At 33.2% G+C, this 27,815-nt stretch overlaps 1 protein-coding gene across 2 annotated transcripts in view; it reads right to left on the reverse strand.

The window, feature by feature from the left end:
- Window positions 1-27,815, reverse strand: part of SEMA3A (semaphorin 3A) — a 468,512-nt gene that overhangs the window by 85,470 nt on the left and 355,227 nt on the right. For both annotated transcript variants that reach the window (XM_047850777.1, XM_047850776.1), the window contains one exon: window positions 6,420-6,513. In XM_047850777.1, coding sequence (XP_047706733.1) covers window positions 6,420-6,513 — 94 coding nt within the window. The remainder of the gene's footprint in view (window positions 1-6,419; window positions 6,514-27,815) is intronic.

Below are 27,815 nucleotides of genomic sequence, written 5' to 3' on the forward strand. Positions count from 1 at the left end.
AATTATTCATTGAACCTCACTGCCCTCTCAAACATGTGTTAGGTGATAAAAATCAGGAAAGGTGAAAAGAGAATCACCAAAAGTGAAAACTGAACAATTTCATATCAGAGTGTAGTCAGACAGAACATGTCCAATAGCAGGTTTAATCAGAAATGGAAGAGTAAAGAATGTCATTAATGATTCTTTTCTGGGGGGTATGCCTGGGTGGTTCAGGTCATGATCTCATGGCTCATTAGTTCGAGCCCTGCATCGGGCTCTGTGCTGACAGCTCAGAGCCTGGAGCCTGCTTCGGATTCTGTGTCTCCCTCTCTCTCTTCCCTTCCCCCATTCACATTCTCTCTCTCTCTCTCTCAAAAATAATATATTAACATTAAAAAAAATTTAATATATTTTTATGTCTCTTTGACTTATTTTATTACATAATTGGAAATTAGGAGATTTAAACCCTTTCCCTCAATCTTTTTTTTTTTTTTTTGCTTGTTCAGTGTGACTAAAATCCATAATTATGGTTGCTATTATGTGTAAACTCTATTCACAGGAGAGCTGAAATAACAAAAACACCACCAAAAGAAAGTGTTACTTAGATATATAGAGGTATTTGCTTCTCTTACTAATATATGTACTTGTTTTATAACTTACACTTTTTATCCACTCCCACATAAGGAAAGCAAAAATCAATACAAATGAAGGCAAAGGCAGAAAGACTGATTTTGTTTCCTTTTTTGACAATAGATAAGTAGGCCATTTAGAGAAAGCAGAGAATTCTTCAGCAGGAGAGCTACTGATCAATTTAGTACTAAAAACAGAATTAAAGAACGGACTCAGAAACCAAAGGAAGTTTGCAGTTTAGGCACCAGTTGCCTCCAGTCATAGGAAATTCCCTCCCACCTGAATATTATTTTTAGCAAGAGTCATCTGTGAGCTGTAGGGCACCAGACGATTAAGAGGCCGTGAAGGATACATTCTCATATTACCAATGTTCAATATCAGTAACTTTTTAAAGTAATATATATTTTAATAACTTTTTTTTTTATTTTTAGAGAGAGAGAGAGAGAGAGAGAGTGCATGAGTGGGGAAGAGGGACAGAGGGAAAGAGAGAGAGAGAAAATTCTACGGACCCCAATGCAGGGCTCGATCCTATGACCCTGGGATAACAACCTGAGCCAGTATCAAGAGTCAGATGCTTAACCAACTCAACAACCCAGGCACCACAATATCAGTAACTGTTTTTTATACCAGGCCTTAAATCAGAATTTCTGCTTAGATGTCAACTCTTAGCAGGGATGAATGCTCCACAGAAATTGTATCACACATTTATTAAGCTGGCCCAAATGTACAGGTGTTAAAATACTCTACTCTTGCATTTTTATAAGCAAATAAATAATAATCAACTTAGAATATATACTATTTAATAAACTTGTGTATTTCCACTATGGATTAAAGACCTAGTACCTTTTGTGGCTATATAAAATGATCTAATGAAAACTGAGTATAAGAAATTTACTATACCTCAGTTGGCTTATTTTTGAACAAGCATGTTTAACAAAAAAAAGTCACCTCGCCAACTTCTTTTGCAGTTTCTAGGTCATTAATGAAGTTATCAAATTGTATGTTGATTCTTGGGCATAGTGCTAATTTTCCAGTTTTCTGACCCTTAATATAAGTCTTCTTGAAAATCTGAAGTAGTAGATAGGTAAATGTTATCCTACAATGATTCAAATAGCATTATGGTTAGGATACATATTTTTTCCGTATATACTAAGCTACTAGTGAAATAAAACATGAAATTTATCCAATTTTATTAAATTGCTGGTACAACAGTGTACTCAATGAGTTGTTATATATATCAAAGTGGTTGTAGATGCTCTAATAGTTTTTAGTCTCTACAAAAAACACCCTATAGCAAGTCTGATGTCTCAAAAAGAACACATCAGACTAAGAAAAACTAGTGCTGACAGATGTAACTAAGAACCTAAAAACTGTCAACTATGAAAGTTGCTAGTTGAGTATACTGCCATTCTTCCTTAACTGTAAGCCTTCTAAACTGTCTCTAAGGAAAGCATTCTTTACTGAGATGAACAAAAAGTTGAGTGAACTGCATTTCCACCATGGCAGAGTTACCTGAGAAGCATGTGTTGAAAACAAAAGTTCATATGTACTCTGGACTTTATGTTCACAGCTCAATATGAAGTAAAAATGTGGCTTAGATCAGTTAATGTATTGGATTACAATTCCTAAGAAGGGTGTGGTGAGAAGTAGAAGGTAAAAAAAAAAACATTTCCTGATGAAACTGCAGCATTACTAACGCAGGTGTAATGTGGGACATGGATGTTGAACAAAAATCAAACAAACCTAAAGACAAGCCATTATGTTGTTAACACCTTAAGTAAATTCCACTCACAGAACAGCACAGTAATTAGAAACAGAGGAAAAATAAATTTATGTGTCTCTCTCTATTACATGGATACACACACACAGACACAGATACACACACACACGCACACACATACACACAGTGCATGGATGTAATCCATTTCTTCAGAGTAAAAAGGTGTGGGAATAATTTTACATTTTTACATTTACTGAACATCTTCTCTGTATGAATAAGTATAATGTGCTGGCTTTGTTACTTATATCGTACTTTTAAAACTAACATTTTTAAGTAGTTAATATGTGCATATGGCACAAAATGAAAAATATAAAATTTATAAGGTATCAAATCTGTCTCTCAGACTCTCAGACTCCTTTACAGCAACCACTATTACTTTTTTTTTTTCTTGGTTTCCACTTCTACATATATTCCAGAAATATGTAGGCATTCAAATGTGATATGCTATTATATTGTCTTATTTAGTTCTCACAACTAGCGGAATTAGAATGTCCATGCCATTTTACATATAAAGAAATTGAGGCTCAGAGAGGTTCAAATAATATTTTCAATTACAGTTAATTAACTTAGGGAGTACCTCTTTGATCTAATACCAAGTGAGAGCATATTCTAATGTCAAATTACATTCTTTCCTGGGGCAAGGCAGAATTCTAGCTTGGGGAAACAGATCATAACTAAAAGTCCTAGACCCTTGCCATAGATTTCAATAATATGATTTAGTGATGGATTATTTCTAAATTATTAGGACTATAATGCCTGGAGAAGACTTCAATAAGGAAATAAAACTGCTTTTCAAATTGACTATTGCTTTTATGTCATGAAAACGTGAGATGACACTTAATTAGTGAGGAACATACAAGATTTTATTCTTGCAGCCACACCTGGCATTTCTTCTGAGCAGGGGAGAAACTGCTATTCTTAATAAAAAATAAATAAAGTCATTAAAATATTTACAGGTAGATGAAATAAAAAATACTTAAAAATAAATACTGGAACTATTTCATATTGACAAAATGATTTTTATTAAAGGAGATTTGAAAAATTAACTTTACTAAGGTCATTTAAAAACTTAGGACCTGTTACAGGATTTGGAGACTTAATTTAGTAGCTATGCATGGCTAAGGAAAGAATCCATATGTTTTGTGGTCATCGGCTTAAAAACCATTTTGAAAAGAAGTTATACTAAACCTTGAAAAATTTCATGAACTAATTTTTTAAGCTGTCATCTGGCTTTAAAGCTTATTACTGGTTGAAACTGCTTACTAGGGGGACTAGTGACATAAAAAGTATCTGCTGTCAGGATTCAGCTAACCAGTTTATAGGTGGTTTGAGCCAAACATGAAACTTTATTTCCTAGTATTGGGAACAGAAACAGCCCGGGACAACCTTGAAAATTTCTCTTATGTGCTGAAATAAGGAGAATATATTCAGTCTTTCGGGCAGACAGGCTTTCCCAACAGGCAATCTCTGACACACAATGTACTACCTGTATATTTCAGAGACAGTTCTTACTGTTATACGTAAAAGTTTGGGAAAATATTCATGTTGAAAAACTCCATTAAATCATCAAGCACTCTTTTTAAAAAATCACAAGAGAAAATGCCAAAAAAACCCACCAAGGGGAATTAAGTGTACTATGAGAAGAAGAATTTATAGTACAGTTATAAGGAAAGCAAGTAACAAAGTCACAGCTCTTGAATGAAAATGATGTTCCAGAGATTTTGAGGGATTTTCATTTTTCTGTACCTTGCTATTCAGCTGATTCAGAAATTAATTTATGTGGGCTTGAATAGTTTTCCTTGTCAATAAGCACTAAATACCTCTAAATGTTACTCAACTATTTGACCATATCAGAGAGGTGAGGTCTGGATTTCCATTTGAAACCTGCTTCTTTTTTAGCCACACATCCTTTCCTTGATTCATGAAACTTCCATCATTCTCTTTTCCTTTTCACAACCCTAAACAGCTTTTTCAAAGAAATTCTAATATAAAACCAAAACTATGGAGTTTCATATTCTTTGTGGACTTGTGTGGTTGCATACCATATGAACTATGTAATACTTACTTGTCATCATCCTTTCTCGATGGAATATTAAAATAAATAATCAAGCAAATCCCCACTGAGAAACATACCACAAATTAAAGCTGCTTTAGGCACGAGTTAACATACTGCTTTTTGAACAATATCTATCTTTTTTTCTTCAGTATGCAATTTAAATAAGTACAGGCTGCAAGTTTGCCCAAGGTAGAACTCCTCCCCTTTGTTTAAGACAACTTTCAAATTTCTGTGTGTGCACTTAAGGAAGTTATCTACATGTAATCACTAGGCCAGCTGTGAAGAGGAAAATTATAAGTGTGCTACGTTTGCTGCATTCCTCCAGGTCTTAAACTTTTGTTAAAATGCTTCATGAATGTATCAAATGGACTGCAATTGTCTACATTTGAAAAGCAATAGAGGAGATAATTCATGTTGAACTGTTCTCACTCTTAATAGAAAAGAGATCAGAGATCAGCGGAACATACTAGTAAACACTAGAGAATAGTGGTAAAAATAGATCTCCATAGTTAATGCTGTAGTCAATATGACTAGAGTTTATTTTGTTAAGTAGAAAAAAAAGTTATTTTTTAGAAGCAAAAGACTGGCAAAATTGAACCTTATGACATATCAAATAATAACCTAAATTTACTTTTTAAAAATCTAGATTTATTATGCAAAATTCAATTAGAAATGTTATGCTTGATAAGTTTCACTACCATTTTTGTTATGTTATGAAATAATTACCTCCTACATTTTCTAGAAAAGGAAACAAAAAAAGGAAAGAAAATGAAAGTTATATAATTTCTACATGATCATATAGAAAAATGTATTCAGGGGGCGCCTGGGTGGCGCAGTCGGTTAAGTGTCCGACTTCAGCCAGGTCACGATCTCGCGGTCCGTGAGTTCGAGCCCCGCGTCGGGCTCTGGGCTGATGGCTCGGAGCCTGGAGCCTGTTTCCGATTCTGTGTCTCCCTCTCTCTCTGCCCCTCCCCCGTTCGTGCTCTGTCTCTCTCTGTCCCAAAAATAAATAAACGTTGAAAAAAAAAATTAAAAAAAAAAAAAGAAAAGAGAAAAATGTATTCAGGAACAGACTAATGACCCAGAATCTTTTGTGTTTTTGTTTGTTAGCACGCCTAAAAGTCCAAAAAAAGAAAAAGAGAAAAAAAGAAAAATTGTTTAATGATGTATCACCTTTTTTTCACGTGTTTATTTAGTGGTAGTCTAAAGGTGATTAAAAGTATGTGGAAAGAATTCTTTATTTTTCAACACAGACTAAAGTTTTCTCCCTCTTTAGCTTATTCCAATCTTTCTATCTCCATCCTTTGAAGTATGACTAAGGATTCCCCACCCATCTGCACTGCTGAAGGAAAAGAAGAAAGAAGACAACCAGAAAATGATGGTTAGAGGCAAGTGTAGAGGAAATACATTAAATGTTTTGTTAGATTAAAAAAATGGCGTAAAGCAAAAAACAAAAAAAAAGATGAATAGTGAAGTCCTTCCTTCATTTATTCGACGTGACACAATAGGTTCTCTGAGAATTGTATGACCATTAAAACTGTACTGATTAAGTTATCCAAATGTTGAGAGTGTGACAAATCTTGTAATTACAATGAACAAAGATAGACAATCTCATTCTTTCCTTCTGACTTGTCAAAATTCTCCCTTGAAACTCCTCTCTTATAAAAAGAAAACCAAAACGACTTACTCACAGATAAGAATTTTAAAGTCTTAGTGGAAATGTATGGTGACAGCGCAGGCAATTTTAAGGACACGTATTAAACCATTTTGATTAAAAAGAATCACAGACCAAACAGTACAATAATCAAAGCAGCATTTAGTATTTTTTTCTTCATTTTCAAAATATTTTAAAATATCTCAACTGGCATCCTCCTAAAATAGTTTGTGATTAGTAATGGAAAATGTTGGTATATAAAAAGGAACAATCTGGTTATTATCTATAGAAAATTCACTGTTTAACTGTTGACCACGCACCTATTAAAAGAGATGCCGTCAGCAGTTTAGGGTCATATGGACTCTTCCCACGGCCATTTTCAAAATGGGAGTCCTCCAGCTTAAAAATGTTATCCTGTAGAAAAGAGAAAGAAGGGGTGAATTTATTTAAAACAAGAACTATGTTAACATACCTGTTAATCAGAGAGAGGTTGAGCATTTGTGTCTACCATCAAGAAGTATTATTTGTGTAAACTTTAGAGATGGCAAAATAATTTAAGTGGATTAAAACCAACTATTAGTGGCCAAGCATTTACTTGCTCAGTGATTATTAGTACCAATTAGCATGTTTCAGGTAATAATGTACAAATGAATTCTAAAGAATGAGACCAGTCGTGATAAGAATAGAGTGATCATTTTATCACATAGGTATGCCAACCATGACCCTAATGGCTCTTGAAGGAAAGAATTTTAAATTTAAATGATTCTTTTTCTTCCTTCACATAGAGGAAAATATAGCAATTCACTACATCAGATATCTAGAATAAGACAGATTATCTTACTTTTCTGTATGTACTTTCCAGAAGGAAATGCTAATTAGCCATAGCAGTCACTTGACCCACTCCATCGTTCCCTCAACTTTTCTGTTTATGTTTCTCGAGCATTTTTAAATTACTCACACTAGAAGGTGGAAGATACCTGAAACTATCTTTCTCAATTTCTGTAAGTGTGAAATATCACACTGTATGTTATGGAAGGTGTTGCCTGAAGGTAGTGTCATCAGAACAATAGCACAGAGGTGACATATGTTTATCACAGGAAAATCTGCTCAGCTGAGGCTCAGGTACCCAGAAACTGGAACATTTGACTACATACAGAAATAATCACAAGTACCACGGTAGAAAATATCCAGAAAGCACTGCAACAAAAGCCTTAATAAGGAAGTAAGTAACTCATGACTGAGACCCCATCTCAGCTACAAGTGTCTAGCTACTGAAATGTCTATGTGACCATGCAGTAAACCGGGGAGAGGGGTCATTTCTAAACCCTCTTTTTAGAACCAAATGCTCTGGGAATTAATTAGGTCAGAATATACATGCTTTTGCCAGTAGCACATTAACTTGTCCACAGGCTGAAATAAAATAGCTTTTTTGGCAATTTCTCTACAATTCACATAAAGTATTTTCTATCTCCTTAGAATAATAAAGGGTATTCATTTTATGGCCAATAAAGATCACTTTATTTAACATTTAATATTTCTGATGGAGCTAATGGCAGGGTTTCAAATCATGACTCTTAAAATTCATTTGAGCTAGAAAAGAAGAGAGAAAAAGGAAGCCAACCAACAGTGTTTTCCATCTTTATTACTGTGAGTGAGAATTACTGATTTTAGCCTTTTTTGCAGTGATTCTGTATTTTGTAATCAGCTATTCCCTAGTTATGATGGTTGTTTAGCTGAGTTCTGAAATACACAGAGCACAAAAATTTATGGGGTTTCTCAGAATTGTGCTAAGGTGCAGTGGGAAGGGCAGTGAGTCAGAAGTCAGGCCCACCTGGCTCAATGATTAGCTCTGTTATTGTTTTGTCACCTATTAATGTCTCTGAGCCCTAGGTCTCTAAAAGTCAATGGCAATAGGATATGTAACCTCATGTTTAAGGATTGAAGAACTGAAACAAAGCATTTTTGAGGCAGCAAAATAAAAAAAAAAACACAAATTATTTTTACTTTAATACTGTTCATATAACCACTATAACCAAAGATTATTCAAATTTAGCACATATCATTATCATTATTATAAACTTTCCTAGTATAATTTGAAAGAAATATTACTTTAAGACAGTTATGTGAGTTAGAAAATTATAAACCTATTTACAGATACAAATTTATCATAGGCACATATGAAAATTATAATATGAAACTTGACATACGCCAAGAAAAAGTACAGAAGAATCTCTTGAGTATTACTTAGATTATTTTGATAAAAATTAGGTAATAAACCAAAATTTTCTCAGGAAAAGATACACACTCTGTTGCCACAAATCACAGAAAATGTTATTAAAATTTGTATGATTATTTCTTACAATAAGGAAGCAGTAAGGAGAAGTGATGGTGTGGCTGAAAATACTGTTATAAATATTATTATAAATTTCTTGTCCTCATAAGACATTTTATGACACTGACAAAGATAGAGGAGCCATCCATCAAAGTAGGAGTCACTGAATGTCTGGGATCATGTGTCCAAGTTAATAAGACAATGCCAAGGTAGATAAGAAGTACTTCCAACCTCATGTTTAATATTTGATTTACAAGGTAAAGGATTAAACTTCATAGAAGAGAGTTTAAGCATGTCAGTTATGGTTCGAGAGAAGATGAAAAATTACCTTTTGCCACGGTGTCCGATAATGTGCTCAAAGCTGGCCTTCTCCTTTCCCCTTTTTCCTTTAAATGTAACTCTTACCCAAATTTCTGGGTATCCATCATGTAATTCTATATTCTTACACAGCTTTACTAAAGAGTAAAACATTGAATTTCCTTTCCAGCCTACAGACAAGGGAGCCTGGAATAAGTATAATTCAATTTCTGAATAGGAAGGTAAAAGACTTTTCTTACACACAACTGTTTATAGTGTAAAATTCATACCCATTACATATAATAATGGGGTGCAAAGGTATTGGTATCAGACAGAACCAAGTATTATCCCGGATCTTTCTTTTATTAATTCTGGGCCTCAGGCAACTCCTACACCCTTCTGAAATTCCAATTAGTATGCACTCAAAAAATATTCATTAACTTAATTTTTCCATTGTCTATAGTTGCCACAATAAAAACATTCTTTCCTATATTGATTGATATCTCTTGCGCCACATTGGGAATGCATGCCTATATTTTCACTCGTAGAAATTAGGATAGCTATTGAAAATATATGTAAATGCCTTGGACTCCCAAGATGCACTGAAAATCTTTCTTATGTACAACTAGATCACAGTCTAGTTCAAAAGCTTACTTGAAAAAAATATCATGAATTATAGTATGTATAACATTTCTCAACTAAAATACACTATCCTTTTAATATGTCTGATGTGATTCATAAGAAACAACTATAATGCTGTTTTTTGTCTTGTAAGCAAGACCTATTAGATGTGTGAAGATATTAACCCGTTGTAAAAGAAAGAAAGAGAGAGAGAGAGAGAGAGAGAGAGAAAGAAAGAAAGAAAGAAAGAAAAAGAAAAAGGCTCTGTGTGTTAATATAACTGAAGAATAACACCCTATGTTGTCATATGTAACATATCACATAGACAACCGTCTGGCTGGGCTTAGAAGGGCTTTTGAAATCTGATTGCTATTCAATGATTTTCTGTTTTAAAAGTATTATATAGATCACACATGTAAGTAATAAGACCAGAAATCCTAAGACCAAGGTATACAATTAAACTTCATAGCTTCTATGTCTTATTTGGGCTGAAGTGATTTTCATTTTTAGAAATCCATGAACAAAAATCTAGCTGCATGGATTCTAATTGCTTTAGCAGATACTATGAGCATATCATATAAGTTATTGGGCTATATTTTATTACATGATTGCATCAGTTTTCAGCAACTATTTTTAGCTTTCAAGACCACTCATTCCCCTTTGTCTTTTGGATTTCCTGAATGTTATTAGACTGTGGTGAGGTAAGGCATTAGAGGAAATAATAACTGTGCTAATGTCTAATCCAAAGTCTTATAAATTATAAACCATTGGTGACATCATGGCAATAAATTTCCGAAATCTCAATCTTCCCCAAGTAATAAATTTGGGGCACAAAGTTGTAATTTTAGTTGTTTTATTTAATGATTAAAACATAAATGATGTTTGTAAAAAAGAAAAAAAAAGGAAAAGAAAATCCTACATATATGTGACAGAATGACCATTTTGGGTGGGAAACTAAATAAAATTAAGTCAAACCAATACTTGGAAAGTATTTAAAAACATATACTATTCTATTTTCTTTCAAATTGCTCTTTCTCCCCTCTTGCTCCTTGTAAAGGACACCTTGTTTGCCAGTTATACTGAATTATCAAAATTTCCCTGGTCACACTATTCTTTTTCTTATCCCTGCCTGAGACCTCTTTCTTCTCTACTCACTTACTCTCAGCCCTCAACCCCAGGGTGAACTTCCTTTCCTTTAAGAGTAAATTAAAAAGTCTCTTCCTAGGAGAAGTCTTCAGAGATTCTTGCAGATATAATTTATTAGCTTCCTTTGTGCATATCCTAATTAACAATACTACGCAGGCAATGACTATATTGGCTTCAGCAAAGACGGGATGTAATAGGATCTCACAGGAAATATTGTGGCATGGTGTATTTTGCCCAAAGGAGATGCTTTTGTGGATCAAATTCATCTGGAATTTACTTTTCCTAAAAAGGTGACTAGATCTATGTTGTGCAATATTATAGCCATAAGCCACATGCGGCTGTTTAATTAATTAAAATTAAAAAGTCAATTCCTCAGTTATACTAGCTACATTTCAAGTGCTGAATAGTCACATGAGGTCTGTGAATACAGTACTGAATAGATGCAAACATTTCCACTGTCAGAGAAGTTCTATTGGACAAGGTAGCTGTGGATCCAGAATTCCATTCCCTTAAAAATCCATGAAATCTACAAGGAGGAATCATACTGGAAAGACAGTATAGTTTTTGCTAACCAGGGTCATACTAAGTAACATTTAATGGCAGTAGAGATGAATATCAGTCCTGAATATTCTTGTGTGTCATTCTTCCATTTGAATCGCTTTTGTCTAATCTATGCAGTTACACATTTTACCCATTATTTAAAGTTTAGGTCATGATACACAATCCATTAAATGTTTATTGATTTTACACAGCAGAAAAAATATTTTCTCCCTGAAACTTGTATAGCAATCTAGTCATACCCTCTCAGTGTCATTTGTTACTTTCAGCGTTGATATTCCATGGTGCACATTTTTTTTTCCTATTAAATTGTTTTGAGTAGAGGAAAAGATATCATTTGCCAAATACTAAAATAGAACTTTGCACTGAGTTAAAGCTCAGTGAAAAAATGAGTGAATAAATGAGTAACTGACTTGAGTTAAAGAGGCTCTGTAGAAAGATTATATCCCAGGGATAGAAAGGACATAAGCCCTGGCTCTAGGGGCTGATAATTTAAGGATATGACCAGACAAACACAAATGTGTGGTAGAGGAAGACTACAAAATTCAAATATTAAGGCAAGTTTCAGAGTGAGTTTTAGGGGAAATATGATACAAGTTAACTTTTTCATGTTATGTTACTGTTAATATATTATTGACACTTATCATACACTTCCAATATGAGTTTACTCTTACTATAAATGATAAAAATAAAACCTAGTGACAAAGAGTATAACCTTAGAGTCCTTTTTGTTTTTACATCCCTATTCCTCTTTAATTTTCATTGGGCCTTATTAATAAATATTACCCCTCTTAATAGAGAAATCTTCATCGAGGGTAAAATGACCAGAATGTTCCTCTGCAAAACTTTAAAAAATTTTTTTAAACATTTATTCATTTTTGAAAGACAGAGACAGAGTGCAAGCCAGAAAGGGATAGAGAGAAAGGGAGACAGAACTTGAAGCAGACTCCAGGCTCTGAGCTGTCAGCACAGAGCCTAACATCGGCTGGAACTCACCAGCTGTGAGATCATGACCTGAGCTGAAGTCGGACACTTAACCAAATGAGCCACCCAGGCGCCCCCTACTCTGAAAAACTTTAAAAACCTTTTCGCCAATGTTCTATTTCTCCTGTGTATCCTATCATTCTGGTATAACCTCACCATTTTGTACTCAACAGAAATTACTTCAAGTAATCTCTTAGATATATGCAAGGGGAATAAATAGCATATGAGAGGAGTTGTGTGCACTTGCTAAATGTAATTTTCTATTTATAAAAATACATAATTTCTTACTGGCATATTCATCTTTGGATCTATTTTGGAAACTTCCTAATTCATATAAATTTTATGAAACACTAATATAAATAATAATTAATATGCTAAATACATATTGAGCTGTGACTAAGAATTATGTTTGAAATGTGAAAGTAAAATGTCTATTTAATTCAATGGGGCATACGAGAAATTACAACAAAAATTATATAGCAATAGCATATTATACACACACACACACACACACACACACACACTATTACAATGCTTATAAAGCTATTTGGTGGCTATTTCACTTAACAATAAACATAGCAAATGTTAATGGTGCCCTAGTATTTCAAGTATATTATTTCGGTTTAATCTTCGAATAAGCCAATTATTGTTATACCAGCTTTATAGCTGAGAAGCTGAGACATTTTACATATAATAATCAAAACCACAAAGCTAATAAGTGACCAAATAAGAATTTGATAACAGAACTCCTTCAAATCCATGTTTTTAACCACTACATTAAAAATGGATTTACCATATATATTATTTGAGACATACCCGAAAATAGTAGCAAGTGGAAACCACAGGAGTTCAAAATGGAGCTAATTTTCTGAAGAAAGGCTTTACTTGATTTCATCCTTAAAAGATGTATTTTGGGGAGAGATGAGTGTATCTGTGAGCATGCATGTGTGTGTATATGTGTGCATTAGCTGTGGGTGCAGAGGGTCAGAGGAGCTCATAGAGGGAGGGCAGACGAAGCAGATTATTCTATCTAGGGGAAACAGCATGAATAAAATTCCCTCAAAAATAAGTTCCTATTAGATAAATAACAAAGCCGAGTTTAGACAATGAGGAATATATACATACATTAAGAGATAAGGCTGAAAAATACATTTGGAGTCCAACTGTGGAAAGTTTTCTGTGCCAAAATAAGCACATTAGTGTGTATTCAGAAGGTGTCAGTGACACAGCGATAATTTTAGCTGGAGAACAATAGCATCAAAGAGGTGTAATATTATGATGAATCTGACAGTGATGTGCAGGATGATTTAGAGACATACGTGCCTGGTGGCAGGAAAAGAACCACCGCCATAGTCTGGGGAGAGGAGAATTAGGTCTTGTTACACATTGCAGCAATCTAAAGGGATTTTGTATGCTGTAGGTTGTGTCTTGGTCAAGTGGTTTGGTCTAGCTCCTATGTAGCTCAATGTTTGTTTTTGTTTTTTGTTTTTTGTTTTTTAACTTGTTACATCAGAATCATCTTTCCCCAAGAAAAATGAAGCTAAGCATATACATGTTTTATAAGTAGTCTTTAGGGTTTATTGACTTTATGTAAAGAGTTTCCAAATTAGTTATTCTATAAAGACTTTTCTGTTTCTAACATGGTGTGATTCTTTATCCTATCACTCTGAACTTGGACATTAGCTTCTAGTTCTTTGTCCCCTCTCTCCTTGAGCATAAGGCAGAGCATTATCTAGATTTTTAAAACCCATTTCCTTTGCATTCTCTATACACTGTTACTTAGAATTCATTTATTTTTATGAATTCAGCTTCTGAACTTCAATCTCAATCCTTCTGCTATTCTAATAATTCAAACTTAGTTTCCTGGCCTGTTTGAATCACCTTATTCTCCATAGTTATTTCAAAGCTGAGAACTTTTATTTTTTTTTTTAAATGTTTTTTTTTTAATTTTTTTTCAACGTTTATTTATTTTTGGGACAGAGAGAGACAGAGCATGAACGGGGGAGAGGCAGAGAGAGAGGGAGACACAGAATCAGAAACAGGCTCCAGGCTCCGAGCCATCAGCCCAGAGCCTGACGCAGGGCTCGAACTCACGGACCGCGAGATCGTGACCTGGCTGAAGTTGGACGCTTAACCGACTGCGCCACCCAGGCGCCCCCAAAGCTGAGAACTTTTAAAAGTCCTTGGCTCTTCAAGAAAATATAAGACCAATTACAAATAATAAACTTCATAAAAACTAGTCTGTCAGAAAGTTATTGGATTTAAACATTGTAGGAAGATACAAAAGAAATGTAACTGTGGTCTCTGTTACTGTATGCTATATAAATAAAGCAAACATAATGTGCTGCACCGATTATAATGTATGAATCTGCCTTATATTTAACTATGACTTTAGCCATTTCATATCATATTAGAATTTTATCTTTCTCTGCAATAAAAGAAACAAAACATCGCTGCAATTACATGACTGCCAATTATAAATAAAAAACCCAGACAAACCTCAGTGAAAGACTGAAAGAGAGATTAAAAAAAGGATTAATACCTGTAAGGATTTTTAGGTCTGAATATACTAACAATACCTTCTTTTCATGTTGATAGTTTCGAGTAGTTTTAGATATATAATAACTATACTATTTGGTTTTAAATCCAAAATGTAGTACTTTGACGCTAAAATACCATTATTAATCTTATTCAATAATTGCCAATATGTTTTTAAATACAAATGCCTTGGAAAGGGAATTTTCCTAAGTACAGCTACAAAACCAGCTATATAACTGTTGTAAAAAAAATGAATTTTATCTATTAAAAATAAAAATGTGCCAGTTATATAAAATATAGTCTAGTTTAATATTCATGATCTATGATCACTCACTAGATACATTCAGGCAGACTTTATTGAATATAATTTCTGTTTCCAATAAGTTCCTAGGATCCAAAATAGAGGAAGGATAACATCATCAGGGTAGACAACATTCTCATTAAGTTCATCTGCAGGTTAAACCTAAGCAGGGATCGTTGGCCCCTGGCCTCACTGATTTTAATGTCTATCATTTGTCCAAGCACTGTTTTAGTATGGCAGAAATCAATCTTACCTCTGAAATTGGTCTCCAGAGGTTCTATGGCTTTTCAGTGGTCCAGAATATACCTGTTGTTTGTAGTTTGGTAGATGTGACACAATATTACTGTTCATGGATTATGAAATACAGATTTTATGACTCATTGTGCTAATTACTGATTATTTTGGAAGTGCCAATATTTGTATCTATGAAATTGGAAATAATCCACAGATTTACCTCAAGGATTAAATGAAATATATTGTATATTAGTATAGAGAAGCATATTTAAACCATATAGATATCTAGTTAATTATTATTCTGATGATTATAAATAGACAACAAATGCTACATCTTTGCTATGACAGCATGTCGATAACCCATTTTCAATGATAATAATAGCTAATACCTGTTAAGCAACTCTTGGCAAACACAGTCTCCTAAGTGCTTTGTAGGTATTACATTTCAACCTCACTATACCCCTTAAAACACATAGTGTGATTATCCTAGTTTTGTAGATTAAGTAACAAAGACACAAAATGACTTGTCTAAGGTCACACACATAGCTAGTAGGTAACACAGCCAGGTAACCAATTTCTAAAATCAGTAATAACTGGAGAAATTAAAAAAACCTATTTTTTTTGTGCTTGCTTTGCACAACCATGTTATTTAATCAAACATAAATGCTGAATACACATCAAACATAAAATTCTGTTATAATATTATCTCTTAACTGCATCTTACTTCATGAATACACATCACACATTAAAACATTTGTTATAATATCTCTTAACTCAATTTTGCATTCCCTGTAGTTCAAGCATATGTTAGGCCTTGAATGAATCTTAACTAAATTGATCATGACAGATAACACTATATTTAATATAGTTCTTGCATTATACTATTAATATAGCAAAAACAAGTAAAATCAATTAACATAGTTCTAACCTTGTTTGAAGAAAAAATACATGAAACTACTTTGTTTCCAAGTCTGTGAAAAATTAGTCTGTGAAAAATTATTCATTGTCTTCCTAGTAACAATATACAGTCCTTACAGCTGGATTAAATAGGATTTGCCCTCTAAATTTAAGGAACCTGAATTTATCTGGGTTCCTCAAACAAACAGTGACATAATTCATCTGCTTTTTGTCATCATTAAAATTAATGGTATAAACCAAGGAAAACGGAAAGCATATGTGTTCATACTTCACGTAGATTATGCTTTTAATAGGAGCTTAATTTGAGTTTATGCAGATATCACATACCTGTCATAATTATTCAGCTATGAATGCCTGTTAACTCCCAAGGTATATAACAATGAAAGGAAAAATTCTATATTAGCTAGAATGAAAAATTACAGAACATGAACAATTTACTCTACAGTGTTTTGCCCTAGTGAGACATGGTAAAGTTAAGTTCAACCACAGAGCAAATCAATGGCTCACCAAAAATAAAATAGTGGAACAATTCACTTGATCGTTCTTTCCATGTGCTTTTTAAGTCTTCTATGTTGAAAGCACAGTTACTTTTTCACTAGCCATCTTATCATTTCATAAAGCATCAGAGATTTTTTTTATCCTAAACTGTGAAACTACAGCGCTTTTTGCTAGTTCTTTTTATAAATGTGTTTATCACATCCATGATTAGACACCACTGGGAATTTTTATCAACTTAAATGTAGATATGTCAATAGAAATAAGCATATGTACTGTAGGAAGTATTAAAATCTACTCATATGGATTCTTTACATTTCAAGATTTTTTAATAGATACTATCTGGGAAATGATGAGGCCAATAGAATTAACATTTTATTTATACCAAGGTATGCTTAAGTGAAGCCTGGTCACTCAAGTACTATCATAATCATCTGTAAATATATGATTTTCTTTTAGCAAATTAGAAAATATTGAAATACTAATTGTTTTGGCAGAGGTATTGTAGGAGAGAATCCTATAAATTCTTTGTGAGAATATAAATTTTAGAGAATTATTTGGGAAATATTTTAGTTTTGGAAATAGATACAAATGGAAAAAAAGGAAAAAAAATTAAAACAAGATAGAATTCACCATGAAATTTAGAATACTGAAAAAAAATAAATACCAATAACAAGAGGGTGATAAATTATGTCATATCTACATAATTGATTATAATGCAGGCATAGAATAGATACATCTATTAAATATTTTATTTACATATTAAATATGTTATTAATACCTATTAACATATAGCCAAAGCACTAATGCCACAACTGTGTTAAGATGCATGAAAAAAAATGGAAGGAAATTCATTATGATATTAAGTCTCTAGCTTACATTATTTGGGTATTTTTTTCTGTTTGTATCATTTTGATTTCTCTTAATATTTTATACAATAATCATGCAGCTCATACATTAAAAAACAACAGGGTCTCTATATCCTACTATCTAAGTAAATCTTCAAACTGGCAGTGCATGGACTGAATCTGACCTGGCGACATGCTTTATTTGTTGGGCTCAGATTTTGAAATCTTGAAACTGAATATCTTTTCATGAGACTTAGGACTTTTCATGGGGTAACCCATTTCCACTGTTCCCCACTGTTTTGAGTTTCTTTCTCCATCTTTTTATGTCACCTGCATGATCACCATAGGCATTTGAGTTTGCAACCCCTATAAAGCATTGTAGCTTAACTTAATCACCAACAAATACACTGCATTTATATCTAATAGTCTCCATTTTTTAGATTTACTTCATATAACAAAGTCCTCACAAGGAATGTGGTCATGCTCATATATCTCATGTTAGAAGTACTATAAGGTTTAGCAATTAATCATGGTTAAACACAGAAGTTAATGGGGACTTCAAAGGGATTCGAAACTCTAATTGTCACAGTATCATAAATCTCCATAGCTTTTTGCTCATTCTTTCCATATAATTAAGTTGATCTATATACATACTGTTAACAATATCTATTTTATTAAAAAATGGGTGGTTCCAAATATGTACATCTAAATTAATTACTCAGAATCTTTAAGAGTTGAGCTTTAAATGTGTATAGTTAACTATTGAAAAATACAGGCAAAGCAGTCCTTATGGAAGTACCCAGATGTTGACTGGCTTCTTTTGCTTTCAAATTAATGACCATGGAGACATTCTATATCATACAGTGAGTTGACTTTTGGGTCATTATTTCTAATCTATTACAGTAAAAACATGAATTATTTATAAATGAATCTCTCTCACTGGAATTAGTTTCTGGCTATAAAGCAAGATTTCTTTGTTATCAAATAAACATTTATAAATAAATAATCTAGGATAAATCAAGTATTTTTATTTGGTTTATTAAGAGGAATGTCTGATGCTGAAAATTAAACTGTACATCTAAAATTACCATTCACGTGGTTTGGAAATTTATAGAATTTTTTTTTTTAATTTTTTTTTTTTCAACGTTTATTTATTTTTGGGACAGAGAGAGACAAAGCATGAACGGGGGAGGGGCAGAGAGAGAGGGAGACACAGAATCGGAAGCAGGCTCCAGGCTCTGAGCCATCAGCCCAGAGCCCGAAGCGGGGCTCGAACTCACAGACCGCGAGATCGTGACCTGGCTGAAGTTGGACGCTTAACCGACTGCGCCACCCAGGCGCCCCGGAAATTTATAGAATTTTAAGAGACATTTTCGATTAGAGAAAACAGTGAAACTTTATTATAGATTATTTTAATAGTAGTTGAAAGCTCAATTAGTATCTTTCTCAGCTTATTCATGGCCATTTACTCTTCTTAAAAATATACTTTAATCCCTGTCTTTAAGAAATTTAAAGTTTTAGATGTAGGGAGAATGTTACATAAAAATTGAGTGTAGTAAAAATTACTGTGAGTAATAACATATATTCTACCTACTTTGTGTTATACAAATTCAAAGTGAAGAGATAGTTTAAATGAGTTGAATCAAGAATGCACATGATGTATTTGTGGTACACTTAAAAGAATGCTTCAACTTGAACAATAGACAATGTAGGAATAAAAGAGAAGAAAAATTTAGCAAAATTATGTTCTGTCTAGGCACTGTTAAGTAAAAAAAAAAAAAAAAGAAAAAACTGTCAATATTTGCCCAAGTCTATGTTTGATCAGTGTTGATGGGTAATACACATAATTACAATCAGAAAGCCCATAAATAAAAATTATGCTAATGGAAAATCTGGAAGAAAATATGCAAATATTTAAAAAGTTATGTTTGACTACTGATTATGTCTATGTATGCATTATAGTTATGAGTATGCATATACACATGTACGTATACACACATATGCATGTATTCTATATGTTTGACCTAATATGTTACATATAAACATATAAACAACTTGAACATAACATAACTTAATATTATATATTTTAAAATCTTAAGTATGATAGTGGATTTACAAGTATTTTAACATACACATACGAACAGACTATAATGTATAAAGTTTAAGAAAACAGACTCTTTTCAAAAATTATATTGACTAAACATTCCCTATTTTCTTCTGCCCTTTTCCTTGTTTTTTTTTTTTCTTTTTATTTGTCTCAAACAAGATTGAGGATGGCTTGCCTCATGGTGGAAGAAGAAAAAAATACTTGAAGACTCTACCTTTGGGGTAGCTTTTTGGTTTGGCTTGTAGTTTTGCTTTAATTCTGTTCCCTTTACTACTATGTTACATCAGCTTCCTTATCCATGATACTGGTGTGTGCTAGCACAAACGAGGAAGAAGTACACGTTCTGGAAAGGGTAGAATATATTATATATGTTTCATTCATTTTCAAATAGTGAATTATTTCTTTGAGCGGCATTCTAGCTACAAAGCTAAATAACAGTGAAAAGAGACAGGAAGTGGGAAGTGCAAGAGTCCAAGACGATAACAAAAGAATGGGAATAATAATAAAAAGGCAGTGAGTATATTGTGGAGTAGTAATTCCTGAGGAATTTAGGTAATTTCTAATGTTGTTATCGTTACTGATGAATCCTATAACGCTAAATAAAGCAAAGACTATTTACAAAAGAAATATGTCTTCTTTTAGTCATTTAATTTATGATCTTGGATAAAAATGGTATTCTTTAATTTAAGAGGAAAAGGTAATATGACATTACCTTGAAAAAATTTAGGCCTGATGTCCTTTTCAAAGGATGGCCAAAGAAAACCTAAAAGGCATCTTGAACATAGAAAATCTAGGCAAGTATTTATAATGCTCAGTTTTTGAGCTCAAGGAATCCCTGTATGAATCAGTTACTAATTCTAACTCACAAAAAATTCAAGCCATCTAAAATCTGCACTAGGATAGAAAAACTAAATTTTGATTTTGTGGCATTATTAAAACACTGCAGGGGTCATACTGTGAGAGGAGTATTCTGTATCTACAAAGTACACAGTTAAATCTTACCCAAATTTTACAGAATCATTTAGACAACATATAATGCCAATTACTAGTATTATTCATTACTGTGCCATCATAGTTATAATAAAAAATTCAGTTTTCATGATCAAAATTTAATATTAGAATTGAACAGGTGGATATTTATCTTCAAAGAAATACAAAAAAAAACATTTTAAAGCATAGATTATCAGAATGTAAAGGAGGCCCAAATTTGATTGAAAACTGATCACTTATATTATTTTGGCAAATAAACCAATTTCTGATACATAATATTTTCTATCTTTAAATTTATATTAAAGGGCATTAAATTATGAGTAACTTACAAGAAATTATTTACAATATATATTTACTAATATAATTAAATACAAATACAATTAACTAAAGAATAATGTGAAATCATCTTTAAAAATGTGAATTTTTTAAATTGCATATAATAAATGTAAATAAAACCAACACAATAACTGATTCAAATAAAGGATAACCATGGCTTCCAGGAAGTTTAGATTTATTAATATTACCATTTCACAGAGTCCATCAAAATCTATAAAAACAGTAAAATTCAGAGAGGATAAGTAACTATTCGGTATCTCAGCTTTAGAATCTTTTCCAGCAAAAAATCCTGCCTCCTTCCACAGTAACCTTTGTGGATTATGGTTACAACATTTATTCCTAAATGCACAGTTAATTCGGTAAAGGCATTATTCTATAAACAATATAAGCTACATCTCAAGTACCATTATAACTATGTTTAGTTTTGCTGACCTGCTTCAAGTCCAGATTTCTGCTTGGCTGAACATCAGTGATCATACAAGTGGTGACTGTGTGGTAGCTTTGGAAGCACCAACCATTTCAGTGAAATTGCAGCTGTTGTATGTTCAATATCTTGGTTTTTTGAGTCCAGTTTAATTTTATAAAAGCACTTACAGTTTTGTTATAGTTCTCTATTTCTTTATCTCTTTCAAGTCTCTAAGTGTTATTTATTTATTTATTTATTTATTTATTTATTTATTTATTTATTTATTTTCATAATAATACTTTAAAAAACCTGATTGTGAAAACCAGAAAAATGACTACCTGACTACTGCTTCCAGATAGACTTTGAAATGACTGCTCATTTTGAATAAATGACCAAGGAGTTATCAGCTGAAATGATACATGTATACACTTGATTTGAAAGCAATTTTAAATTAAGATAATAAAATGACAGAGCAGGAAAATCAGGTCTAACTAATGAGCTGTAGTTCTGTACGTGTTGCTTTATAAATTTTCACGCAGAAGCATTTGAAAACCAGATCAATCAGCTCTATGGATAGCTGGTTTTAGGGAGTTGAGAACAAACGTATAAAGATGACATGACATGATCCGGTCATTCCAATTTTCCATAAATCATAAAATAATGCCCAAACCCATTTTGTTTAGAATGCCTCAAAACTACTTTCAAAGAGTAAGGACTGGGGGGCAAAATTCATTTAGATTATTAAATGGTTAGCAATAAAAACACTGCTTCTCTATGTGGTATTATAAAAAGTCCTCCCAAAAGAGGCATAATACTTTCTTTGGTGAGCTACTTAATGCTGTGGTCTTTACAAATTAAAAAAAAAAAAAAATCAGGAATTCAAGCTTAGTCTCCTATACTTTAAATTTATGCTCCCAGATATGGTATGTATTAGAAATCTAGCTCTCTTTACTTGGAAACACATAGTTTTGCTAAAGTCAAGGTAGTACACATAAGGAAAAATGAAAAATCAAGCAGCTCTCCAGTTGATTAACAAAAAGCTATAATATCCATTTACCTCAAATATCCTTTTTATTTATTTTGAGATAGAGAAAGAGAAAGACAGCACAGGTGGGAGAGGGAGGGAGGGAGAGGGGGAGACAGACACAGAGAGAGAGAGAGAGAGAGAGAGAGAGAGAGAGAGAGAGAGAGAGAATGAATATCCCAAGCCGGCTCCATACTGTCAGAGCCTGATGCAGAGCTCGAACTCACTAACTGCGAGATGATGACCTGCGTCGAAATCAAGAGTCGGATGCTTAACTGACTGAGCTACCCAGGCAGCCTTACTTCAAATATCCTAATGTTTAAATCCAAATTTCTGAACATGAACAAAATAAGGCAGGGATCTGTTCTCAACAGTAAGTGAATGACTTTTGTCTTTATGATATTCTGTCCAATATTCTGCAAAGCTACCTGTAAGCTGTTACTCACAACCATCAAACTGTCAAAGATAATTCCATCAGGAAAAGTAAAGTTACAGTATGATGAAACCTGAAAATTCCTATGTAATGTGATACCTAAGAATGTGGGTTTCTCAAGGCATATTAAGAATAGAGGATAAGGATATGCTTATATTAGTAGGGGAGGATGCGACATTTGGAATGAGATAATTTTTGGCTAACTGAATCAATGGACTGTATTTGAAGTTTAGGAGGAGCAAAGGGAGGATGAGAGGGGGTGTTGTAGGAAATGAGAACATGGATGTAGGAGGAGATCATATTACATGGAGCTTTGAACCTGACCATAAAATCTTAGATGCTGTTCTGAGGGGAAAGAGTAACTGGTGGGCTGGGGTGAGGACATTGAGCAAACACAGATGGAGATTAAAAATGGTCGCAAAATCAAGAAAGGAGAAAATACGGTGGGAAGGAAGTTGAGGGATATCCTGAATTATGTGGTAAAGTTTTGACGTTTTGTAATTCTGAAATCTTCCTACAGATAATGTTAAGGAATATTTAACAAAGGACAATTATGAAACATGGAACATATTTGTTGAACTATTCATTTCATCTTAAGCACCCTGCTCTATTACTAATTTTCTTACATCTTTTTACCCTATGAAAATGAATGAAATTATCATTCTCCTCCAGTATTTTGTATCCCCTCACCCCTTGCAGTCTGGAAAACAAATGGGACAAAATGGAAAATAACGCGTATGAATGGGTTACCAGGAAGGCATGGCTGGTCATTAGAAGGTTTGACAAGTCCAGTGTTTTGGAATAGAGAAGTGTAACTAAACCTCAAATGTATGGTTAACCTAGACTGCTTGTCTTCTACATAATTTTTGCTTTTGTCTGGCAGTTGTAAGCACTTGAATTTCCAAAGACAGGTGCCAGGCAAGATCAGGGAAGAGGACAGAGCAATGCTGTCTTTCCTGTTTTCCTACCCCTACGGCTAAATTCCCCATAGGTGACCTGTGTGATCACTTCACAGGACCAGAGGGTCAGCAGCGATGGCATAAAGGCTGCAGCTGTTGCTGTGGTGCTAGGGCCACACTCTTCTCTTTTCCAGCCCTCTCTCTGGTCCTAGCATTAATCACAGCAGCACCAGCTGAGAAGAGAAGAAGATGCTAGGTCTTGTGCTGGGCACTTCTGCAGTCTGTGGAATTTGAACACCTGGGTTTGAGTCCAGGCTCTCCTGCTTCAGAGTTGTGTGACTCTGACTTTCACCTCCCTAAGGCTGTTTTCTCCTATGTGACAGTAACATAGAAACTGTGCTATTATTTTTATTGTCATTTTCATATTGTATTTATATTCCTCACAACCGTGCTATGTGGTAGATATCATTTTATTCACTTGAAGGTCAAGGACATTGCTTATGCTCCAAGGGGTACAAATGATAATTAACAGAACTGGAATTTACAGTAATTATATCCATGGCCAAGGTATTACAGTGGAAGATAGTAGGTTTAGCTGTTCAAGCTGTTGTTACATGAAATGTTATGATTTTAAAAATCCACAGCACAAAAGATGTGGTTTGTGTACTGAGAAAATACTCTGGAAACAAGGAACCATTACTTCTAATCATGCCCTACCACAGGCTGTCTTAACTTGTTTCTTCATATGCTCAAAATGATTACCAGGGCCCTGTGCAGCAAATGACAGACCTGAGAAACAAAGATAAGTCTTGGGTTTTTTTCAAAGGATTAATTGGGAAATATATTTTAAACACATCAAGATAAATTTAGCCAGTTGCATAACTCTCTTTTCCTGCTGACCTACACTCCCTTGAATTGGATTCCTTTCACAGCCAAATTTCACATATAACTTGTTTTATTATCCCTTTTCCTCAATTATTTCTTCTACATAAACACTTTTCCTGAATTCCATTTCCCACTCTTCCACTGGAAGGGTCATATTAGAAGACATCAATGACTTTCTTGTTCTAACTTCCCTGGAGTTAGAACAAAGCTTTTTTCAATTTTTTTTTCATTTTATTATTTTTTTAATCTTTGCGGCCTATCTGGTGTTCCTTGGTATTTTCATTGAACATGGAGATCCTGAGTGCCTATTTCAAGGTATGATTTTTTGTTTTGACTTGATTCTGTGTTTGTGCTACCCCTATCTGTTTCCTGGTCTTTCATTACTTCTCCCCAGATTTCACCACAAGTGCCTTTGCTAAGGCTAAGAAGCTAAGGCTTTCTTATATCTCATTTCACCTTAATTATTACTCAAAACTTCTAAGTCATGATCTCCTTGTCTACACTTCTTTCTTCCTTCAGCTCAGTACTTGCCTCAGTGACACACTGCTTGGATGACTCTTCCAAACCCTAACCTCGACACAGTGGAAACCAAGCACTGCACTTTCTTTAACACCACGATCTTATGATCAAGTCAATTCTAAATGATGCTTCAAATCTTATGAATGAACTCAACGGGATTTGTCACACATGTTCAAAGCCCAGAACATACCCTTGGCTTATTAGTCTCATTTATTCTTTATTATCTGTCAGTTAGTAAACCTTTTTTAACCTTCTACCAAAGAACCTCTTCTATATTTTTTTTCTTCTGCCTTCGTTGTTTAAGTACTGGCTGTGATTACATCAATACCAGACTTCTGCTTAGCTTCCAAGACTCCTTTGATGCTCTATACTGTTTTACCAGTCACTTCAGCATATACTTCACTAGCTGTTTAAAATTCTGTAAAAGCTGCTTTCATTATATTAACTTTCAATGCAACAATCCTCAGTAGCTTTATATATATATATATATATATATATATATATATATATATATATACACACACACATATATATATGTATATATGTATATATATGTATATGTATATATATATGTATATGTGTATATATATATATATATAAAATAGAACTTTCTCTCAAGATTCCTCATAATTTGGCCTAATGCTAATGCGCAACCTCATTGTTATTCTACTTTCTAATTTATGCAAAATGGTCTATTGAGCATATTCTCTTCACTATCCAATGAAAATAGTAACTTTGGCATTAATTTCATGTCTTTGTTTTTCTTTGTTTTTTTTTTCTTTAGTGAAAATATTTACTTCGTTCCATTGATTTATCAAAACGCTTTCAGATCATTATCAGAATTTACTTTCAAGTAGCTTAATATAATTACTGTATTAAGACGTTAGTAGTTATAGAGATCTGAGTTCAAATTGTGACTCTGGGATTCCCTAGGTGTGTGATTTTGCATTGGTTATTTAACCTAATTCCAAGTTTTCTCATCTGGGATACACACACACACAAACAAAGAAAACAATCTGCCTATTTAGACTACTGTAGCAATGAAATAAGATAACTACTTGGCATAGTGTTTGAAAATGTAGTCATTAATTTTTACAATATTCTTAGTGATCCTACCTCATGCTAGGGGTGGAAGCTGCAGAACTGAGTAAGATACAGACACTATCAGTCCTCTGTCACTTAGAGTTTTGTAGGGAAGACAGACATTAAACAAATACATATACAATGTTCATGTAATTTTCATGTATATTGCTGAAGAATACAATTGTACAAGAAAAATGATGGTGATTTAGCTTGAGTGGGTAGTGGGAATGAGGTGGACAGACAAGGTTTTCCTGAGAGGACATCTAAGTGGAGTTCTGAAGTATAAACAGAAGTTATACAGAAAAGTGTTCAGAAATAACTCAAAAATAGCTTATTGTTGTCACTGTATTGTTAACTGCTTTTACTACTATCTTCTTGAAACCTTTCCCAAACAGTTCATTCCCACTGATTTCTGTTCTCTGAAAACCTATGGCATTATTACATTATTTGACTGTCGTTGGACTTTATGTTTTTGCATCATGTTTCACTTATATTACTCTGTGTTTCTCCCATTTGTGGAAATGATCCTATACTTGTCTTGACCTGCTTTGGAACCAGCTTAAATACTCTTAGGAAAACTGGATATTCCAAAATTGAGACTTCTGTGGTACTTTCTACATAACTATGATAACTGACCATTGCTTTATGTCAAGTATGATTTTTTTTTCTCCAAAAAATGCCCATGTAGGGTTTGAGAGCAGAAAACAGGTCAAATTTATCTTTCAAATATAAATCCATAATGTTGATATCATAAAGTGAACACAAAAACAAGTATTTGTTGAAAATATGTTTGCTGACTTTGGCAGATTTGTGTCTCTAAGTAATTTCTACATTACTCAAGGTAAGACTCCTTAGTTCAGTTTTATTAACCACTAACATGATATAGCACAAATGATACTCTGTGTGTACTATATGTTGACTGATCACAGAGACACATTTCATATTTTAAAGATAATATAATATTTTATTATTCTTTGACTATAAAATTTGACATATTTTTAAAAATGGTATGAGATGCATGATCCTATTTATTTTTCTCAACTTCCTGTCCAACAAGATGAAAACAACTTTAATATGAAACAGTAGTTTGCGAATTCAAAAATAAATAAGACATAATCATCCCTTTGTTAGTGAGAAGTCTCTGAATGTTGTTCTGAGTGCTCTTTCATGGTATATTTTTCTGAATTTGAAACAATGGAACAGGGGTTTTAAAGTTATCTGCTTAACTCTTTTGAGCTTATACTAAGAGTACAATTGTCATTGAAGTAATAGTTCTCCTAAGACCCAATGATGAGTCAATTTAGAGCTATTAGGGAAAAAAGGCCATTTGGTGAAAAATTATATGTAAACACTCATCTCAAGCACTACTTTGCAGCATATTTGGAGAATAGTGTTAAACACTTCCCCTTAAATAGCAACAAAATGTCAAGATCTCAGTACAGCTCAGTTGGGTGCTCCTCTTGTGGAAGAAAATGTGTTACATATACTGCTATTGGTATAACTGGTACAAATTTTGCCATTTTAAAGTAAATAAATCTTCATGGATAGTAAATTCTTCAATAAGAGTATTTTTAACTTTTTAGGTACAAATCTACAAAAACTTGTCAACTATTAATATTGGAACAAATACCATACTGCAAATATTGTTTCAGAGATAAAAAGAACATGTTAAAAAGTTACTGATTTTAGTTCAAGTGCAGTTATGAAGACAGGCATTTAACAGTCTGTTTCCTTCAGTTACTTGACTGAAATGATGTGTATT

Source organism: Prionailurus viverrinus, chromosome A2, assembly GCF_022837055.1.
Source record: "Prionailurus viverrinus isolate Anna chromosome A2, UM_Priviv_1.0, whole genome shotgun sequence".
Taxonomy (NCBI): domain Eukaryota; kingdom Metazoa; phylum Chordata; class Mammalia; order Carnivora; family Felidae; genus Prionailurus; species Prionailurus viverrinus.